The sequence below is a fragment of the Sceloporus undulatus genome, chromosome 1 (assembly GCF_019175285.1).
Source record: "Sceloporus undulatus isolate JIND9_A2432 ecotype Alabama chromosome 1, SceUnd_v1.1, whole genome shotgun sequence".
Classification (NCBI taxonomy): domain Eukaryota; kingdom Metazoa; phylum Chordata; class Lepidosauria; order Squamata; family Phrynosomatidae; genus Sceloporus; species Sceloporus undulatus.
Genome location: NC_056522.1, coordinates 80,969,795 through 80,992,095, shown reverse-complemented (window position 1 = coordinate 80,992,095; position 22,301 = coordinate 80,969,795). Strand labels below are relative to the sequence as shown.

Below are 22,301 nucleotides of genomic sequence, written 5' to 3'. Positions count from 1 at the left end.
GATGTTGTCCTTATCGTTCTGTTGATATGAATGGATTGAGAAGCTAATTGGTAGTGAAGTATATTTCAAATAATTGCAGAACTGTGAAATTGTATGCCTGATTTATTTCTCTCAGAGGGCTAAAGGCCTGAACATATGCATGTTTTGAGATAGTAAAGCCATCACCTTGTTACTTTGTTGCTGATCTTCATGCAGGGAATGCTGTACATGTAAAAAAAAAATCCAAACCTATTTTGTTGTTATTGTTGTTGTGGTGGTGGTGTGCTTCCAAACTGTATCTAAATTTTGACGACCCTAAGGCAAACCAATCATGTGGCTTTCTTGACAAATTTCTTCAGAGGGGCTTTGCTATTGCTATCTTTTGAGACTGAGAGAGTGTGACTTGCTCAGGGTCACCCAGTGGGTTTCATGGCTGAGCAGAGATTCGAACCCTGTTTTCCAGAATAGTAGTTCAATGCTCAAATCAGTACACAGAGAAGACAAAATTCATGGTCAGATAATACCTCTATTTGGACTAATAAAGTCCTAATGTTGCAGAATGCCACTGTGGGGGTGTTCTCACTTAAGATTTGAAACGATTTAAAATACAACGTTTTTAATAGATCCGATTCAAAATAACCCTGGTCTTATTCCGCGTTCCGAATCGCTTTTATTCTTCGTTCCCATCTGGTTTTTTAAATCGAAGTTTTTACCTGCAAGCGTTCCTACTTGGCATGAATTCGGTGTTTAAATAAATCGATTCTTCTCCTCCATACCTTATTTGGAGCTGTCAATCAATAGTACGTCAGAATGACGTAACGTTAATCCAGAATATTTGGAAGCGATTTATCTTTTGGCATCGTTTCCATTTTATTGACAGCCAGGGAGAATCCCTTCAGAGAGCCCAGAGATCAATGGGAGAGGTTTCTGACAATGCGAAGCTCTTTCCAGAGGAACTATGGGATAGGTTTTGGAGGGCAGCATCCTGTCTCCCAAAACAGCCAGGGAGAATCCCTTCAGAGAGCCCAGAGATCAATGGGAGAGGCTTCTGACAATGCGAAGCTCTTTCCAGAGGAACTATGGGAGAATCCCTTCAGAGAGCACAGAGATCAATGAAGGAGGCTGCTGGAAAAGCAGGGAGGGAGCACTCTTCCCAAAGATTCTCTTTCCAGGGTTGGAAGAGAAGGCAGATTCCATTTGGGGAGAAAGGCTCTATCTCCCCCCCCTCCATTGATCAGAGCCCTTCCCTGCCTGGGCGAGATCAGATGTCTCCTCGCGAGGAGCCATCCCTTCCCTGCCTCTCCTCCGTTAGAAATGGGCTCTCCCCACACAGACTAGGCAAGGGGCCGGCCCACTCGCACTTGACTCCTCCCATACAGGTAACCTGATTCACCTCCTAACGTTCCCATTTGAAATACATCGATAACTATCCCGGATTAAAGGAAAATAGAAGGTTCGACCCTTCTATTTTTTTAAAGCGGGTTAAAGGCATTTAACGCGGTTTAAAAAAAGGACGAAAAAAAAGAATCGATTTCAAATGGGCACGCATGCGGGGTGATCTAGAACCGTTCTAGGTTTAAATCGGGTTCAAATGGGCACGCCTCTATCTGAATTCGATTCGTAACCCGCGTTAAACCCCAGTGGAAACAAGCCCTGTGACAGGCACTGTGTTCTGAGCTCTCCAGCACTCTTCAGTAGACTACATAATACAAAATGAAGGAATAGAGAAGTATAAAAGCTAGGCTTGAGGTGGCAGCCATGAAGTTGGCCATTAAACTAAGCAACAAGCTGGAGATAAAAAACTAAATGAGCCACAGGTAGTGTTGTTGCAGTTAGTGTTGAAGTAAGATCGGTTTGGAAACTAGAGTTAAAAATCCAGTTTATTGTGATTAAATTTTCTGTTAAATTTGAATTACATTTGTTAGCATCAAAAATCTTACAAAACACATCTTATTATAACATTCTGTCTCACACCCTTGTGCAGGAGTGCATGACTTTATGTATCTTTGTACAGTATCCCGTTTACTGTAGTCAAGAACTTCTTGAAATTGATGGCAAGTGCATGCTGCTGACTTTGCATAGAATGTGGTGCCCATACCATTTAACATTAGTTTAATATGTAATCACTTCACTTTACTCAGTATCTGATTTTTAAAATATGAAATACAGATGTCCACTATACAGAGCCACTACAGAGGTGTCGTGGTTTGGGCATTGGACTCACCCACTGGGTGACCTTGGATGTCACACACTCCAGGCCCCAGAGAACACCATGATACTTTCGCCTTAGGATTGCCAGAAGTTGGAAACTACTTGAAGGCATACAACAAATACAACTGTAATAGTTTTCCATGCACATAGTAGCAGTTACCCTGCAATGGAACATGTGTGTGAGAGAGGGAGGAATGGAGGGGAAGAACAAAGCAACAAAGAATGATTTTATATGTAGTAGTTTATAGGAACAGGTGATAAAAAGCACCTATGGAAACTGAGTGCATTATGTGGCATAACTGTCATTTACATACATACAGTACTGTTCTTAGTCACTTTGTTGACATTATATGCGCTTAAACTGTGAATATTTGGACGCCTATTATTAAAGTCTTTTTTTAAATCCTTCAAAACAGTTATCTCACAAGACAGAATGTATACTTGATATAGTGTATTGTCATTTTTAAAAGAAGAAAACAAGATCTCAAATGTTTCTCATGTATGCTTTAGTGCCATATACTATGTCCCAAAAGAGCCAGACAAAAACCAAAGTCTGCCGGTTTGCTTGCAGAACAATTTAGAATTAACATCTTCAGATATATATATATATAGATAGATATAGATATAGATATAGATATATAGATATATAGATATATAGATATTTACTGCAGTGGAGTGTTTGAGCATCAATTAAATGGATCCCCTGTCCATGTGGAAACACAAAGAAAAGGCACCAAAAATATAAGTTGTTGTTAAATGTGTTCATATCCTAGTTCTTTCTGTGGTTTAGAAATTATTAAAGCATGTTTTTCCAGCATAACTTACAGTTACATTTATGCAAGCATTCCATTGTAATTATATGTAAGAATTCAGGACAGAGAATTCTTGTCAGTTGCTATTTTTTCATTCTTTTATCTTTTAGTGTTTGGACTCGGCCCAATAATGCTAGCAATGTATTGATTTATTTTTAGTTTTAAAGAAAGAGTTGTGATGGTTACAATGAAATATCCAAGCACAGGAAAGCAAAACACCAACTAGGAAACAGCAGGCGTGGGAGGAAAGAAAAACCCAAACTAATAAAAAATGAATATGACAATAAATATGAAAAATATACATAACACAGAATAACCAAAGCCTAAAAACAATTAAATATGACCAATAACCAACAGTATAATACAATATACAATAATACGAACAATACCAAACTTTGTGATAATACAAAGCAGAAAAACACTGAACAATGTAACTAACATTTAGGTTTAAACATTTTTTACTATGCAGCTGCCCTTTCTGTATGCAATTAAGCTATATTTCATTGCCTATAGTCTTTATTCTGTGTTTTATTGTTTTAAGTTGCCCTTCTCATATATACATTTATAGTGCTACGTACTACACATTTATACATGAGAAGGGCAACCTAAAATGCAAAACACAGACTAAAGCTAGTATAGGCAATGAAATATAGTTTAATTACCTACAGTATAGCAAGGGCAGCTGCATACTAAACAGTGTTTAAACTACAACAAACATATTGCAGTTGGCCCTCTATATTTATGGATTTGCAAATATGGACTTTTGCAGATTTGATTATTTGTGTATGTTACTATGCTCTGTCTAGGAGTTTCTAGATCCTCCAACATGACTCTGCCAGAAGTTGACCATAGAGTTACGCTGGATGACTTAGAAATTTATAGAGCAAATACTTCTGTAGGTATTTGTAGTTCCTCCAGCATGATTCTTTGGTCAATCTGTGGTGGTTGTTGACTGTAGAGTTGCACTGGAGAACCTAGCGATTCTAGGATAGGTGGTTCTCTCAGGTTAAAGAAATCGTGATTTTTTATTTGCATTTTTTCCACTTTCACAGTGGTCCTGTGTTTCTAACCCCAGTGAATATGGAGGGCCCATTATATACAGACGGACGGCTATATACAGTCCACAAGCCATGTATCACTGGTAAAGTGTGGTGAAATGTGATACAGGCTGCAATGAAAAACTGTAGTAAACTACTACTCTTGGAAATGTGGAGCCATTTCAATGAATCTTCATCCGTAGTTAGATGACAATAGCATTTTGCATAATTATCCAGTTGTCATTGATGGAATATTCCAGACTCCAAAAATGCACCTCACAGATGAGCAAGAAGTATTTGCAGTATGCATTTTTTCCTCCCTCTTCTGCTGTTTCCTAGTTGGTGTTTTAAAATGAAATATTAACACTGTTTTGGATAGTGGTTAGTGTAAGACTTGGACTTAAGAGAAAACAAGTCCCCTTTGGGGGGCATGAACCACACTGGATGGTTTCAGGCCAGACATTCTCTTTTGGACTGACATATTTGATAAAATTGTTTTGAGATGAATCCAGATTAGAGGATTCATGGTTTAATAAGAAGAAAAATGTGCCATAATAGTATACTTCACCTCTGTAGTTACTGACAGCTAGGGTTGCCATAAGTCAGGACCTCCAAACTGGGACAAATGTAGGACAATATTTTCAAATGTAGGACACATTTTATACAAAATGGAGGACATGCGAAAAAATTGATGATTTTTTAAAAATGTTAATATAAATGCATGTTTCTTAGGCATGATCAAAATGGAGGACATTTTGGCATTATTCCTAGACAGATGGCAGAAATGTACTTCCCTTTCTGGCCACCCCCCCTCCCACATTCCAAAACACACACGAAGCACATTTGGGCATTTGCAAACTGACTCACACAGCTAGCTCTTTGTATGCTAATAATAATAATAATAATAATATTGATAATCATGGAAGGTCCCTTTGCAAACTGACTCACACAGCTAGGTCTTTGCATAATAACAACAACAACAACAATAATAGGTCCCTTTGCAAACTGACTCCAGGCCCGTAGCTAGGCCTTTAGGGGCCCTGGGGCAGAAAGTACATTTGGGGCCCCTATGTTTTTTAATGTCTCGAGTCCTACTGCGCACCGTGGGCACCATCTTGGCACACCACTGTTTACATGGGGTGTGTGTCGATGACGTGACTCGTGTGGTTCCTTTGGGGTAGGGTTGCCATGATTCACTACCACCAAACCGGGGAAAATGTAGGGAAAATATAATTAATATTATAATTATTATCCCACCTCTCTTATGGATCAAGGTGGGTTCCATAAAATAATCCATAACAGTTACATCAAACGAAAATCATAAAATCACAATGCCCAACCCAAAATTTCTAGGACAATATGTAGACCAAAGTGTAGGTCAAATGCTGGACAAAATTTACCCAAAAAGTGGGGCATTCAATAAAAATGGAGGCCATAACCAACTAAAAGCTAAAAATATTAACATTTTTTTAAAAAAAAATTAATATAAATCCTTATGTTATAGAGATCTTGTTGCACCTGTGAGACTAAATGCATCTGAGGAAGTAGGCTTTAGGAAAGCTCATGCTGCCAACTTCTTTCTTTCAGATAATAATAAGAATAAGAAGAATAAGAATACAATTCAAAGACAGAGATTTTGGATCACCTGTGAGACTAAATGCATCTGAGGAAGCAGGCTTTGGGAAAGCTCATGCTGCCAACTTCTTTCTTTCAAATAATAATAAATCTGAATTCAAAGACATGGAGATTTTGGATCACCTCTGAGGTTAAATGCATCTCAGGAAGTGCAGCATTGGTGGAGGAGATCCAGGGTGCAATCTCTTGCTTGGGCATTAAAACACCCCACTGGGCTAGTCACACTCTCTCAGTCTTAAGGGAAGGTGAAGGCAGCCCCCCTCTGAAAACCTTTGAGATAGTCACACACTCTCAGCCTCAGAAGAAGGCAAAGGTAAACCCTCTCTGAACAAACCTCCCAAGAAAACCCCTTGAAGGCGCATGCACACACACACACTCACACACACCCAAGCCACACTGTCTCAGCCTCAGAGGAAGGCAATGGCAAAGCTTGCCACTAAAACCACCTGATGATGAAATGACAACACAGGAGGTGCCCGACACTTGGGAAGAGCTTCCCCAGGGGTCTTGCTGGAGGGAGCCATCTTGGGGCAAAGTGGGGGGGAGAAGAGCAGGGCCCCAACAGACGGAAGGGCTCTGGGCCTCCTCTAGCCAGGGGTGGAAGGCAGCGCCACCCACCCAAGGCAAGCCCCAGAAAGCCCTCCACACTACAGCACACACACACACACACACACACACACATATATCTCGGGAGGACGAGGAAGAAGAGAAGCAGGAAAAGAAGGAGAAAGGAGGAGGAGAAGGAGCGGACCAAGAAAATCCCAGGATAGGGTTGCCTTGGTCCAAAACGACTTGAAGGCAAACAACAACAACAACAACAACAACGGAATGAAGTGCTGGAACTTGGCTTCAAGAGATGCCATCTCCCTCCCTCCCTGCTGCTGCATGTTTTTTAGGCAACCCTACCTTTGGCTGGGGCCCTGGGGCAGAGCTCTCTTGCCCTCCCCTAAGGGGCTGGGGGAGGGGAGGGATGCCGAACGTTTTCAGCATCCCTCAGTGTGAGTCAGTCAGGCCCTGAGGGATGCCAAAAACTTTTTCCCCTCCTCTCCCCTCCCCCACCCCTTTTGGTCCTCTCCTCCTGTTGCTGCTGCTGCCCACTGCCTCAGTCCCTGGCCGGCCCACATGGCCGCAGGAAGTAAACAGAGGCGAGACTCCTGAAGCAGGGAAAGGACTGTTCCGCTATTGGCCAGCCTGCCAGCCAATAGGAGGAGCTCCAGCCTCCGACAGACAGAGCCCGACAGGCAGCCAAGGCACAGTAACAAAGAGCAGCCAAGGCAAGAGCAGCCAAGGCACGGTAACAAAGCCCAGGAGCGGGGGGGCGGGGGGGAGACCCGGGAGAAACGCCAAACCGTACCGTGACCGTGCAGAACAGTCCAAAAACGGGAAATGCACGCCCCCCACCGGGTTATGGCAACCCTACTGACAGCAGAAGTGGAAAAGAATAAACTATGTTACATCAAACAAGAGGATTGGATCCTAAGAACTGGTGGTGTAAAAAAGTTGTTGGAAAGTAATATTCTTACTCCTTGTAGGCCCCATTCCTGGAAAAAACAAAAACACCCACCCCCCGGGTTGTGTTGTAGCAGAGAAGGCTGCTGGTAGGGAGAGGGTATCACCCAAGACAAATTGGAGGCATTTGGTATAACAGAGCTCCAGCTTTTATGAAGCACAGAGAAGAGGGTGGTGGAAAAGCTTTCTTTCAAGAAAGCTTTCTTTGTGTCCATCCAAAACGCAGCTGACAGTTTTTGTTGTAGAAAAAAAACTGCTAGATCAGATTGTAGGGGTGACACAGCTTGCCTGGTTGGCATTAGAAAAAATTCAAGTGATGAGTGAATTGCAATGACAGTTTGTAGGCATTTTGAAACTCTTAAGGGTCAGGCTCAGAACATCAAAAACCAATTACATATAGAAATATAATAACATGTTAATGGTTAAATCCAACTGACTGCTGTTGTAGATCATTATTAAAGATAGTATTCCAGAAAGTAGACGGTTTTGTTTTGATGTACAGATTCTTTTATGCTAATAGAAGAGGCAAAAGTATGGGTTAAGAGTAAAAAGATGGTTAAGACACAGATATCTTTAATTCCTCAGATGTGTTCCAGTGTATTATCAGATGATCAAGGCAAAATGATAAAAATGACAAATATGTTTTTCCTTAAAAATGGGCAGCTACAGTAATTTTACTACAATAATACATATAGGTGTAAGGATATCTGTTTCTATATGTATAGTGTGGAGGACAGTTGGCGCATTCCCACAATCCCAGGATTTGGTTAGTGGCATGTTGCCACTGAATGTGGCTGTAGTAAAATGAGTTGGCCTGTTGTATTTCTAATCTGGATTACTGCCTATACTTGCTTTCCACCATATATTTGTGTGTTGTTTTCACATACACTCTTACAGCATCATTTACTGTGCATTTCCCTTCCTTCTGCTTCCATTTGTGAGTGACATTCTTTGTCAGAATGTATCCCCAGTTATGCAAGGTGTTAGGTGTTGTAAACCTTCAGGCTGATATAGTGTATAGCATTATTTTAAATTTTATGTTTTAAGCTTCTTTGTTCTGTTGTGGCATCTCATCCTTTGCTTGCATAACATTTTATGACTGCAATATTACTCTTTGTTGTATATGCTTTCAGTTGAACTCCTTCATTGCACTCAGCTTACTCAGAAAACAGCATCACAATCCCTTATTGGTTTAGGCTGCTGGTATGATTCAATGCTTGGCCTATGTTCTTTACAATGGCTGTTTGTTGAGTGGAGATGACTTAAAGATTTATTTGCTAATTGTATTTTCTGAAATGCCGTGAGTGCCAACTAACATAGGAATACTTTGTAAATAAAATTAGTAGTATTATTTGTATGTTGACTTTTTTTAAATTGTTCTAATAGTTTAATTGACCACAATTCTGAAAAAGAGAAACATGCACAAATAAAGAGTTTGATTCTGGCTGTTATAAACTTATTTATTTATCCATACCCTGCATTTTAGAATAACTGCTTGCGTATTTATTACAGTTAGAACAACCAAGAATTTCCTAGACAAACATAATAAGGAATGGCATATACAAAAAGAGGTGAAAGAAAGGAAAAGGAAGAGATCATGTGATATACACAATGGGCCATAGAGCTCGGTAACAGAAAAGTTAGTTACACTACTGTATTTTCTTCTAGTGAAACAGACTTGGGGAGAGTATATAATTACAACAGAAGGAATAATCATACAGTATGTCAGGCTAGCTAGCTAGTTGGTTTTTATTGTTATTTAAAAATGGAAGAGTAATTTGCTTACTTGGGAATGTCTTGGGAATGTCTTGCAATGTACATAATTGACATAAAATGACAATTGTTGTGGATGGATGCTTTCTCTGTTGAACTGTTCCCCAGAGTATGTTGAATATTCTGTTCTGTGACTAATCAGTAGTTTAATTAATACTCATGTTTTTAAAAAATGGGCAAATAGTAGTTAGAAACTGTAAGTATTGTGTTCTATTTCAAACCCTGTAATTAAGGAATCATTTTTTTTCTGTCAGATCAATTTTTAAGTTATGGTAAAGCTGCAGTGTACTTTTTTTTAATTTGCATTTTTAAGTAGCATTGTAATAAACTGTCTCTCACTGTGAATCACCTTGGGTCCATCTGAACCAGGATACTCTGAACCAAGAAATTGTAATTCTTGATTAGGATGCAATAGAGTTATAGTTAACTGTATCTTCCTATGTTTGTTTACTTTTGTAAAGGGAAGAGAAAAGAAGATATGGGGGAATCATGCATATTTTGGCTTATTACGGCAAAGAAACATATGTCCATTCTTCAGGGAGCCAGAATGAACACACAGCTAATCTGAGATTGCTATTACATTGTGTGGGAAATCTTCATAGACATTTCCTTACTATGCTGACAATGACCCGCTTTACTTCTCTTTTTTAACTGCCTAAATCATTGTCTGTAGATTGGGTGTGGAAGAACAAATTGAGGCTCAGTCCAGAGAAGATAGAAAAGTTGTTGGTCAGCTAAAAAGACAACCTAGGATTGGGATTATGGTTTCTTCAGGATGAGGTTGCACACCCTCTGAAGGACCAATGTCATAGTTTGGGAATAGTCTTGGACCGAGTATTGCTGCTGGAAGGTCAGATGGCTGCAGTGGCCAGGAGTGCCCAATGTTTGGTTGTAATGATCCTTAATTATCTCTCAGTTTAGATTGCATTAATGTGCTTTACATGGGACTGCCCTTAAAAGGTATTCAGGGGCGGGATACAGACCGCCGCTTTGCGGCGCTCCCCCGCCGCCGCCATTTGCTCCGCGCAGGAGCCGCAGCAGCCAAACCGCGCGACTCCCGCGCGGAGCAAAAAAGAAGCTCCATTTCGGAGCTTCTTCTTGCGGCGCCTCTATGACGTCGCGAGGCGCCTGGCGCGGACTCGCGACGTCATAGGCGCCGCGACACGTCTGGACGCTGTGCGTCCAGTACGTAAAGATGGCGGCGCCCATGTAGAAGGTGCGCCGCCATCTTGTACGTATAGGATACGTACTAGGGTTAGGGGGGTGCAGAAGCACCGCCCCTTCCTAACCCTAGTACGTATCCTATACGTACTAAATGGCGGTGTGTATCCCGCCAGAAGCTATAGCGGTGATGACAAACCTTTTAGAGACCGAGTGCCCAAACACAGTGGCATTTCCACACCGGGTGTCACTGGATGCCAGGGATGGAACTTCTGGGGGAGCGGGACTTCCGGGGGTAAAACTCGCAAGGAAAAAATGGAGGATCTGACCAAATAAAAGTTCAAAAAGTAAAACAAACAAACAAACAAAAAACACTCATATAAACATTAAATCCATCCTTCTCAGCCCTGCTCAAAATGGAGGACCCTTTCAACATTTAGCCTTCTCTGACAGGTATCTCTGATGCCACAACAAACGACAAATCCCAGAATCCCATAGCATGAAGCTATGGCAGTTAAAGTGGTGTCAAACTGGATTATTTCTGAAGTGGAATGGTTTGAGCACTGGACTAGGATCATAGGAGACCAGAGTTTAAATTGCCCTTGCATACCCTCAGAAAAGCCATTGCATGCCCGATCCGGCATGCGTGCCATGCATTCACCAACACAGAGCTATAGCATGGGTGGTGACCAGACTGCTCTCTGGAATGTATGTCACTGATTGTGCACCAGCTTTCAGTTTCTTTCAAAGCTGGCATTGGTTTTGACCTATGACACCCTAAATGGCTTAGAACAAAGATGTCTGGAAGACTATGTCCTCCCTTATGAGCCTGCCTAGATTTTGAGATCTTTATGACTGTCCGAGAGCTATGGCCAGTCTGAGAACACATGGGCCAAATAAGGCAGCTTCCAACCACTTTGGGGGCATGGTGTTCAGATGATAGACGCCCCCAAAGAGGCCGGGAGCCATCCTGGTGCTGCAATCCAGTTCTTTGGACCAGATCAAAAAGGTGCAGATATAATCTGGCTCCTGACGGCACCAGTTTGGGTGTCTGCTTTGGGAGCAGACCATGTGGTCGCCACGGTCCCAGCCTGATTGTGGCTGGAGCTGCCTCTGGTCACTCTTTACTGGCTGTGTGCTTCGTCTCTATATCAATAAGTACATGCTTGCTCTTTAGCAACATTTTGGCATTCTATCTCAAGGGAAGGCATTCTTGCTTCGTCTGTATTGAGCTTTTGGTGGACAGCCAGACCTATTCTATATAGCCTTCAGTTTTTAAAACTGTTCTTTACAATTGGGTTTAAAATTTTATACCTGTAATTTGCTTTTAAAATCTGTTTTTAAATAATCATTTTAATCTATTATATTGTACACTATATTGTTTTGAGAGCCCTGGTGGGAAGAAAAGCAATTAATACATGAAAAATAAATAAACAATCTTGCAATGCATGTTGGATGAAATACCTACAGAGAATAATACCCAGTTGTGGAGCATCAGATGTAGCCTGCAATCAGTAAACTGTATAAAGTATTCAGAAACTATATTGTGCCTCAACTAGTTAGAAACAAGTACTAAATAATGCATATTAAATGAGTGAGGCATTTCCTACCTTTTGATAGGCCAAAATATTTTTTTAAAAGGGTAACTATTTTCCTTTTCCAAAATTCCTGATTCTACCCTATGTTGAATAAAGCAATTCAGGCTGTCATTAAGATGTTGAAGTGAAGTTGATCATGTTTTGTGATTTAAGAAAACATTTCCAGTTATGTTAGTAACCTGTAATTAACTAACTTTTAGATATAGCAATTGACATTTAGATATCTGAATCTGCAGTTTTGTTGTACAAGCATATCCTTATTGCTCAATTAGAGAATATTCATTCATAATCATGAGATTTGTACTGTAAGTACCTATTTTAACATGTTTTTACAAAATAATCCTTTCTAATCAAATATTTATTTTCTGTTAATATAGATTATTTACCTCTACTGTAATCTAGTTGATAGTGTGTCCCTTGTAATTTTTCTAATATAGTGGCTCTAATCCAGACTAGTTTGCAGTTCACTTGAGAATGCCTGCTAGGGTTTGATGATGTGTTGACAACCACAGTCCTGTAATGATCAGGAGTTCAGCTGCTTAGAGATGATGGTGATGAGAAGCCTACTTTCATTGATCATATACAAAATATTCAGTGTGTTAGCATAGCTGTTTGGTCTGTGCCTAATATGTGTTAGAATTTTTATGCATTTCAGGTTTGTTGTAAAACTCTGCTATGAATAGGTATACAGTTGATCAAAGACCTTTCCAGATTTATGGCTTTCATAGCATGGGTGAATCAGTTTTTCATGAGAAACTACTATATATATGTACATGTGTTGTTTCCCCTTGAATCTTTCTTAAAATATTGGGAAAGTGCTATTGTAAGCAGATCTGGTTAGCTTTCTACATTTTGATGTATACTTACTTTTGGTGTGTAATATACTGTTGGTCAGAACAACTGAGGAAGAGGGCTTGCCATCCCTGCTGCTCCCAGCTCTTCCCATTTTCTTCTATCAGCTGCTTCTTTAGAGGAGAGATGTGGGAGCTATTCTAAGCCAGGTTGCTGCATCCCCTTACTACAGTAAGAACAGTGGTTTGACACTTAACTATATTGTTTGTTTTGGGGGCTGCTGGTTTTGTGCAGTACTGGTTTCATTTGTAATATTGAATTTGTTTTACGTATACTGAATTGCTGGTTCTGTCATTTTACAGTTTTCCAATATGCTTTGTAAAGAAATTGGCTTTTCCCCGAATGTCTTCTGATATGGTTATTGTGAACCACTTTGGATACAGTTTAATGGAAATAAAGCAAGGTGTAAATAGAATACACAGGAATAGGATCAGGGTCAGCACTGCTTTGATGTTAACAATAGGGATTGTTTTAGTTCTGAGCAAAGCTACTAGATAGTAAATTTCAAAGACTTAAGAAGCAATTGGCAATTAAGCTTTGAAAGCTCCTCTTCAGATAAACGTTCAGATGGTTATTCTCAGACTACTATAATACTTGAAATAACAATTTACATTGTGACTCTCTGTTCTCTTTTAAAATTATATATCTGACACAAGATAACATAAAGCTACCAGATAATTATCAAGGTTTCACTATTCCAAAATTATCTTTAATTTGTGTTAGTAAAAGATTGAATTGCAGATCAAAACTAATACAGTACCTTAAACTATGCCATGGTATATTTCTAAAACCCCACTATGTTCTGAGGATTTTTTTTCTTTGCTTGTGGGGGACGAGGAGAGATACCAAGTTGAAAACAACAAGACTCTTGTACCTCACCCTCTGCAATTGTGGTGATTCCAATCTCCCTACATCTTATATGTTAAAACATGCATTGCAGTGTTGGTTTATCTAATGTTATATATAAAGATACAACATAACTGCGGTTGTAATATTGTTATTATTGTTATTATTATTATTATTTAAATATATTTTCTAGTTATGTAATCAGTTGATCCCTTAAGCATTGAAAAGTTGATTTTGTGTCCCTTGGAGACGATGGACATGGAAAATAGCTTGATGGTGTTAACTTCTGAAATTTTGACAGTATATACTGTCCTTCATCACTCCTAAATCATGGAAAGGTAGATTGTGCATAATAATGGATGCTGCTATTTAAAATTCTCTTAATTCTTGTTATACTGAAGTCATCACAGGCCAGAAACACATAGGCCAAATAAAGCGGCTTCCACCAACTGTGGGGGCATGGCATTCAAATGACATATGCCCCCAGCAGTTGGAAGCTGCTCTGAGGCCATCTAAGGTAACCCAAAGCCACCACAAAAAGAGCTGGGATAATTGGTTCTTGGCGGCGGCTGGCTTGAGACCATGGTGATAACCCACTTTGAGAGGGAGCTGTGCGGCTGAAGTAGCCAGAGGCTGCTCCTTGCTACCCATCTGCTTCACCCCATAGATACTTAACTGTGAGAAACTATATGTTAATGTCTGTTCCTTAAGAAATGACATACATTGCCCCGGGCTCTCTGAAGAAAGGGCAGGATGCCCATGTAATAAATGCATTTTAAAATAAAATAAAAATACATCTTCCATTTCAGTTCTGCCTTCTTTCCCCAGTTCTTCCATACAGTATAAAGAACATACAGAGTAAAGGTGCTGTCCATATTCACCCTTCTATAGTTTACCTTGAAGGCACAGAATGAGCAATGGCATGTTATTATCTTGCATACATGAGTATGAGTGCTAGCTGTATCTTTTGATTAACAGAGACAAAAGCAGCTCCTATTACAGTGAACATTACTAAATTATTACTGTCATAAATAGAGCCATTTTCTTGTACACCAGCTTTTTTCAAAATGGACTGTTGTAGTTGAATTAGTTTTGGTTTCAATTTTGAAAATCGGCCTTGAAGACTTTTAGAACACTATGAAGTAACCATGTCAGTGGTGAAGGAGAAGAACTATATACAGTATGTTGAAAGCAGGAGAGTTTTAGCAAATAAATATTTTAAATGTTAATTAAAACGAGTTTTATTTAAATGAAAGCTGGCATTTCCCCAAGGTAAGCAGTGAAAGCAATGAATAAAGCTTGAGGTAGCCAAACATAATCTGAATTAGTATGGGAGAAATAGATGTTCTGTTATACACTTTAGCTTAATGTTATGCCAATAAATCCAGGTGGTCTCAAGTAAAGTACAGTTGGCCCTTCTTATACACGGATTTTTTATACATGGATTTAAGCATACACGGTTTGAAAATGTTCCAAAAAAGTAAATTTACCTTGATGTTCCATTTTTATAGTGGGACACCATGTTGCTAGTCATTATACTTAATGGGACTTGAGCATACACGGATTTTGTTATACACGGGGGATCTTGGAACCAAACCCCAGCGTATAACAAGGATCCACTGTATTTATATTATCTGTAATTCTAGATAATTTACATTTATAAATATGCATTTTTTAACCAAATGGGAGTGGCACACCATTCATTTATGGAGAAAGGTGTACTGATGCCTATTATGACATAAAGTCAATTGTTAGTCTCAACTACAATAGACACACGGAATAAAAAGAAACTTGTTAAGTCAACAAGTACCGTATTTTCTGGTATATAAGACGACTGGGTGTATAAGACGACCCCCAACTTTTCCAGTTAAAATATAGAGTTTGGGATATACTTGCCGTATAAGACCACCCCTCTTCCAATGCACACCAAATAAAAATTTAAAAAACATCACTGCATTTACCCCAACTCGTTCTCTAATCTTGGCTGGCTGGCTGGCTTGCTTGCTTATCTCTCTCTCTCTCTCAATCTATCTATTTCTCTCTCTCTGTCTCATCTATCTATCTATCTATCTATCTATCTATCTATCTATCTACCTACCTACCTACCTATCTATCTATCTCCCTATCTATCTTTCTGTGGGTGTGTGTCTATCTCCCTCTCTCCCTCTATCTTCCCCCTCTCTCTATCTCCCTCCCTCTCTCTCTCTATTTCTCTTTCTCTCTCTCTCTCTCTCTCTCTCTCCCTCTCTATCTCTCTCTCTCTCTCTCTCTGTGTCTCTCTCCCTCCCTCTCCCTCTCTCTCTCATTTTTTATTTTTATTTTTATTTACCCCAGGCCTTTGCTGAGGGCTTCAAAGCCTGCCTTGCATGCAGGCAGTGCCCTGGCCTACTATAGGCCAAGTTTAGGGGGCCTGATGCCCACAAATGCCGGCTTCCGAAGGGCTCCGGAGGGCTTTGGAAGCCGGCAGCCAGAGAGGCACCCCCGTGCCAGCTTCCAAAGGGCTCCGGAGGCCTTTGGAAGCTGGCAGGACAACCAGGTAAGTGCGCTGGGTTCCTGGGGCTCTCTTGTTACCGGCGTACAAGACGGCCCCCAACTTTTGACCCCATTTTAGAGGGTCAAAAAGTTGTCTTATACGCTGGAAAATACAGTATATAATTTCCACTGATTGACTGGGTCTACAGTGGATCCTTGTTATATGCTGGGGTTTGGTTCCAAGATCTCCCGTGTACAGTATAACAAAATCCGTGTATGCTCAAGTCTCATTACATATAATGGCATAGCAAAATGGTGTTCCTTATAAAAAATGGAACATCAAGGTAAATTTATACTTTTTTGGAACATTTTCAAACTGTGTATGCTTAAATCCGTGTATAAAAAATCCGTGTATAAGAAGGGCCAACTGTACTTTGATGTACTACAGTGTTATGCATTTTTAAGTGAGAATTTTCATACTTTTACTTACGATTGAATTGTTTAGGGTTGTCATATTGAAGGTTTTGAAGTTCTAGAATTTTAACTTAAACTTCCATGCAAATTTCTAATCAGGGAAGTTTTTGTTGTGGTTTTATGTGAAAATGTTGCTTGTTTGAGTTTTACATATTCAAAAACAAAGCACACAAGTTAATGGAGTACCTAGGCTTCTTCAGACCATTGAGGACTACATTCGAAAGAGTAAGCAGCCATGTCATTACAGCTATAACTAACTACAGTACTCTCAGTTTCACTCCAGTTGTTCAGAGAAGTTTGTAACTTTCTTACAAACTGCTTTATAGTTGCCAGAAATTCAAGTTTATACAGTCGGCCCTTCTTATACATGGATTTTTTATACACGGATTTAAGCATACATGGTTTGAAAATGTTACAAAAAAGTATAAATTTACCTTGATTTTCCATTTTTTATAAGGGACACCATTGTGCTATGTCATTATATGTAATGGGACTTGAGCATACACGGATTTTGTTATACACTGGAGATCTTTGAACCAAACCCCAGCGTATAACAAGGGTCCACTGTATAACAAAAGCTTCCCCTTGAAGGGTGGGAGAAAGAGTAGTATTTATTTTCATTATACAAAAATAAAAGTATTCATTTACTTTCTCAGCCAAGTTGAGCATCCTGGTATTTAAATTCTGTTTCTTGTTTTTTCTATTTTTCTTGGTATTCCAAATAGTCCTCAAAAAGCAGTCCTCGGGGAAGCGGCATAACGCCACTTCCCTGCAGCCTGGAAAGGGGTGTCCTTGGGGCTTCATGCCCCAAGGACACCCTGACAGCAGCAGAGAAAGAGAGAAAGGGGCCACTCGGCCCCTTTCTCTTTTGTATCGCTGGCGCAGCCATGTAAAGGCTATGCCAGTGATACACAGCGCTGAAAGGGTGCCAGGATGTAACGGCCGCACCGTGCTATTTGGACGCAACGCAGCCGTTACGTCAAAATGGCGGCGTCCATGTAGACAGGGCGCCGCCATTTTCATGTCCTGGCGATGTACTAGGGTTATGGGGCGTATATAAGCAACGCTCCGAAGCAACCCTAGTACGTCACCAGGACGTGCTTAATGGCCCATCTGTACAGGGCCCTAGAGCAATAATGGGCTCATAAAGGGAGGTACAGTGCTTTAAATAAATTGGAAACAACTTAACAGCTCCCAATAACAAAGTGTGTTTAACTCAACTGTATATTTGGATAAAAAAGAGAGCATTGCTTTCCTGCTGGGAATTAGCAGTTGGTGTAGGAGCTGTTCATTATGATTGTAATGCCAAAGGGTCATGGGAAGAAATGCATGACATTTTCTTAATTCTAGAAATAACTACTACTCTGTCCAAAGAAAACCTAAAGCCTTCTAGATATGAAATGTTAGTGCATCATACAGTTGTAATTTTGTGTAGCTCCATGTTATCATCCATCTGCATTCTTGGGAATTCTGTATGTTCTTTCTGTGCCCAAGCTTAAAATGCCCATTTGTGGGGTAAAGCTCATAATGCTTATTGAAGCTACATTTTTATCTCCCTCTCAACACATTGGCACCTGAGGACGCAGCATACCAGAAGATTATGGAGAGCTTTGTGTCTCCAAATTAAATTACTTGGTTGAAATCTAGACATTTTGCTTGAACTATACTAGTGAGATGGGAAGGGAAGAGTTGGATATGTTTCACTTGGAAAGGAGACCACTGAGAGGTTACATGATCACATTTAAATATCACAAAGGATGCTGTGTAGGCAACGAAGCAAGCTTGTTTTATGCTGCTACAGACACTAGAACAGAAATCAGTGGATACAAATTGCAGAAAAAGAGATTCCACCTGATTATAAGGAGAACCTCTTTACTTTAAGAACTATTTGAAAGTGGAATAGACTGCCTTGGAAACTGGCGGGCTCCTCTTCTTTGGAGGTCTCTGTAAAGGTTGGATAGACATCCTTCAGGACTGCTGTGCTTGTATGACAGGCGATTGGACTAGATAGTCCTTTCAGCCCTTTCCAACTCCAAAATTCTATAATTCTAAGAAGGGGACCTGGTGAGATTTACAGCTGAAAAATGGGGCATGAAGCCTCCCAATCCGAAGATGGATTGAGGATGTGGCAGCCGCATGCTGCAGCCCCAATCCACTGTAGGACTGGCTGAAAAAGCGGTTTTGAACTGCTCCTTTTTTGGCTGTGGAAAAGTCGCCTTTAGCAGCTCTTCCTCAGCCCTGTGGCAGCTTCCTGGCATGTTGGGGACTTGTGGCATGTAACCACCATGCCCCCAAGGCACCCAGAAGCCAGCTGATGTGCAGTCAATCTGGGCGCCTTCAGGGCATCATGGATGCATGCAGCATGTGCATACCATGCCCCTAAGTCTCCCACAGCTGCCCAGAAGGTGGCTTTTAGTGCCAGTCTTTACCAGCCCTTAGTGTCCATCTCTCTGTCCATAGATTCTGCACTCTCAGTCTTGTCTTTCTTGTTTGTTAGGGTGGCTTCTTTTTTCCTATTTCTTTTTTGTTGTTTTTAATGAGGAACTATATATGCTCGTGTCGTAGTCTAGAAACATTAGTCAAAAATTGACCCAAAAAAAACCTGAGTGGACTTATCCACTGGACAAGTGTAAGTACTCTGCTTTATCTCTTTATTTGGTGAAAGGCAAGAGTTTAGTCCATTCTAGGAGCTCCTAAAACAAGCATCAACCCCCTTTACCACCACAGTGTTGCTTCTAACCTTGTTGAATGCTTGAGCAGAAAAATGGGGGCAGTGATAACTCTTTGATGCTTCCCTTCAAAGGAGTGCAGAGAGGAATCGGGCTTTGAAGTATTTGAATAAAGCAGTTGTGTATGCTTATCAACTTTTCTGGGTTAAAATCAGGCAAAATTATAAAATCAAAGTTAAATGCTATAATCACTAATGTAGTCACTGGTTTTTTTGCTTTGCTGTTTTGTCCTTTTTGACATACTGTATGTGTGCTTTCTTAGCCCCATATGCCACAAGCCCCTGTGCTTGTTTGCCTCCTCCACATATCACACAGCCATGATTTACTGTAGTTCCCTCCTCGTTCACTCAGCCTTTAAGATGAGCACAAACAGTGCCAGAATTCTGTAAGTTCATAGAATCATAGAGCTGGAAGAGACCACAAGGGCCATCCAGTCCAACCACCTGTCATGCAGGAACTCACATTCAAAGCATTCCTTGACATCAGAGCCTCTGCTTAAAGACCTCTTTGGCAGGCCTGTAGCTAGGCCTTTAGGGACCCTGGGGCAGAAAGTAGGGTTCGGTAGGGCAGAGTGTTAGCACGTTCCTGAGTCCCACCTTGCGCCACGGCCACCGTCTTGGCGCACTGCCATTTGGGACCCTCTTTGGCTGGGGGGGCCCTGAGGTAGTGCCCCGATTGCCCCAGCCTAGCTACAGGCCTGCTCTTTGGCATTATTTTCCTATGCTTCATCTTTTAGATTCCCTTAGCTTTTACCCACAACTTATCCATGGAGTGATATCAAAATCCATAATTTTGGTCCCAAAACTGCCCTCGAGTTATACATGAGGTCGACTTACAGTTGAGTATATATGCTATTTCAGGTGTAACATTAGCTTATGGATCATAGGGTCATGTTCAGGTGGGTGGCCCGCAGATGGATCAGAAACTGATTTGAAGATGGTTTGCAAACTACTGTTTGGAGAAACAAGGGCTTGTTATATACGTATGTGGGTGGGAAGATTAATGGAAATACACATTTCAGAGCACTAAGCAAGATGATTTAAACCCATTTAAAATAGTAGAAAAAAAGTTTAATTCTATATGCCCCCATTTGAGAACAATAAGCAATATCTTTTACTTGAAGATAAAGATTAAAATTCTGTGCACTTGTAACTAGGAGTAAGTTCCACTGAAGACAGAGGGTTGTATTTTAAGTATGCATATACTGCAAAGTTGTAGTCTTATGCTTACTTGGGTGCATCTACACTGGAGAAATAATGCAGCTTGATACCACTTTAACTTCTGTGGCTCTGTCCTACAGAATCTTGGGATTTGTAGTTTTGTGAGGCACCAGCACTCAGAGAAGGTGAAAGATCTTGGAAAACAACAAATCCCAGGATTCCATTGGATGGAGCTACAGCAATTAAAGTTGTGTAAAACTGCATTATATCTACACTGTAGATACTCCCCTTGTTTAAAAGATGTCTTAAGTAAGTGCATATAGAATCAGGCAGCAGTTTTGCATTTTGTTCCATAAGATGCTGGGCAAGACTGTGCCTCTAATAAATATAGAAATAAATATCCATGTTGCTTGTTCTAGACAGTCATAAATATTTGAAATTCTAGATCTGAACATATTGTAGATCTCTGGTTAATGGAAGCCTTAAAGTAAATATACAAGGCCATCTCTATGTAGGAAAATATGAATAAGCCTAGTGGTACATGAAATAGAAACACCATAATGCTAATTCCAAGCATACTAATCACTGGGTCTAGTAAAAGAAAAACCCTACAGTAATCAATATACTATATATAAAATTGTTCTTGGTTTTGCTTTAAACAGTAGAAAAAGCATCTTTCAACTCATTCTGTTCGATCAATAGTCATTATTTGTTTTTAAGGAATATTAAAATTACAAAACAAAAATAAACACTAATACCACATTCCTTCATATATCCATTCTGACTTGATATGTGTCTTCTACAGTTATAATGAACAACATCTGGCCCAATGCTTATTACCGTGGATTATAATTCACATTACTAATGAGAAACCAATTTGGCTCACAGGATAGTAGACAAGTTTCAGACACTGACAAATTGTATTTGAGATATTTCTCTGAATGAGGTTTGTATATGGATATATCTCATAATATTCAAGTTGTGGCAGCAGCCTGTGAATTGTTCTGTCATGAGCTGGAAACTGGATAATGCTGTTTTCTCAGTTTGAAAACCTGGAAAAACTGATTTTTCTTTTATACCCACCAGAATACAATTGTCTTCAGTTTTGCTGAGACAACCACTCAGTAACATGATGCATATGGAATTCTGCCTTACAGATGTGAATGCATTTCTTCAATGTATAGTTGGGGTAGTAAAAAAAACAAACCTACAATTTATTGTTGAATAGAAGCAGCTTGCTTTCTTTGTCTCATTTTGAAATGGATTCAAATATGTGTGAATGCTTACTGCCTCACTGCCTATATACTCCCATATGTAGGCATATTGACATGGTTACTGTATCATGCATAGAAATAGAAACTATCTGAAGAAATTGAATTTTTTAACTTATTGTACACATGTTATGTTTTGAACCTATAGTACTATTCCCCCCCCCCCTTTGTATATGCTTGCATAAAATGAAGCAATTTTTGTATCAAGAGACACAGGGCCTGGACAGATGGGCAGCATCTAGCTGCCCCTTTAATGGCCTGATTTGATCTGGTCTCTAGGGAGTACAAAAAGGAGCCAGAAAAAAAGGGCTCCTTTTTTCGCCCTCTAAAGGGAGTCATTGCCGTGGCAGTGTGGCTTCTTGATGCCCCTTTGGTGCTGCATCGTCTAGATGCAGCGCCAGGGCTGTGCCATGATTCCATGCACTGTCTAGAAGGGCGCACAGCACCATGACAACATGGGGCGGAGTCACGGCGTTCAGTGTGTGAACGCTGCTCTGTGGCTCCATCTACAGGCCGGCACAAAGTGTTACTATAAGTCAGAAACTATTTGAAGTCACACATCAACAATAACAACAACAACAACAACATATTTAGGTCATACTTTCTTATCTCTTGTCTAGAGCATTAAAAAGTATGCCATTTATTAAAAGACTTTTAAGGCCCCATCTTGTGAAAGCAATCTATTCCTTTTGTTACAGTTTTTATCTGGTTTCTAGGCCTTCACACCTGTGAATTCCCTATTTTACTTTTTGTTTTGAACTTTTAGTAAATTTCAGATAAAC

At 40.2% G+C, this 22,301-nt stretch overlaps 1 protein-coding gene across 9 annotated transcripts in view; it reads left to right on the top strand.

Annotated features, from left to right (window-relative positions):
* ZDHHC14 (zinc finger DHHC-type palmitoyltransferase 14) overlaps positions 1 to 22,301 on the top strand; it is an 87,306-nt gene that overhangs the window by 5,800 nt on the left and 59,205 nt on the right. Inside the window, exon 2 of one of the 9 annotated variants that reach the window (XM_042446203.1) lies at positions 21,054 to 21,194. The exons of the other annotated variants lie outside the window; for them this stretch is intronic. Coding sequence (XP_042302137.1) covers positions 21,190 to 21,194 — 5 coding nt within the window. The 5' untranslated portion in view covers positions 21,054 to 21,189. The remainder of the gene's footprint in view (positions 1 to 21,053; positions 21,195 to 22,301) is intronic. 9 annotated transcript variants of the gene reach the window in all.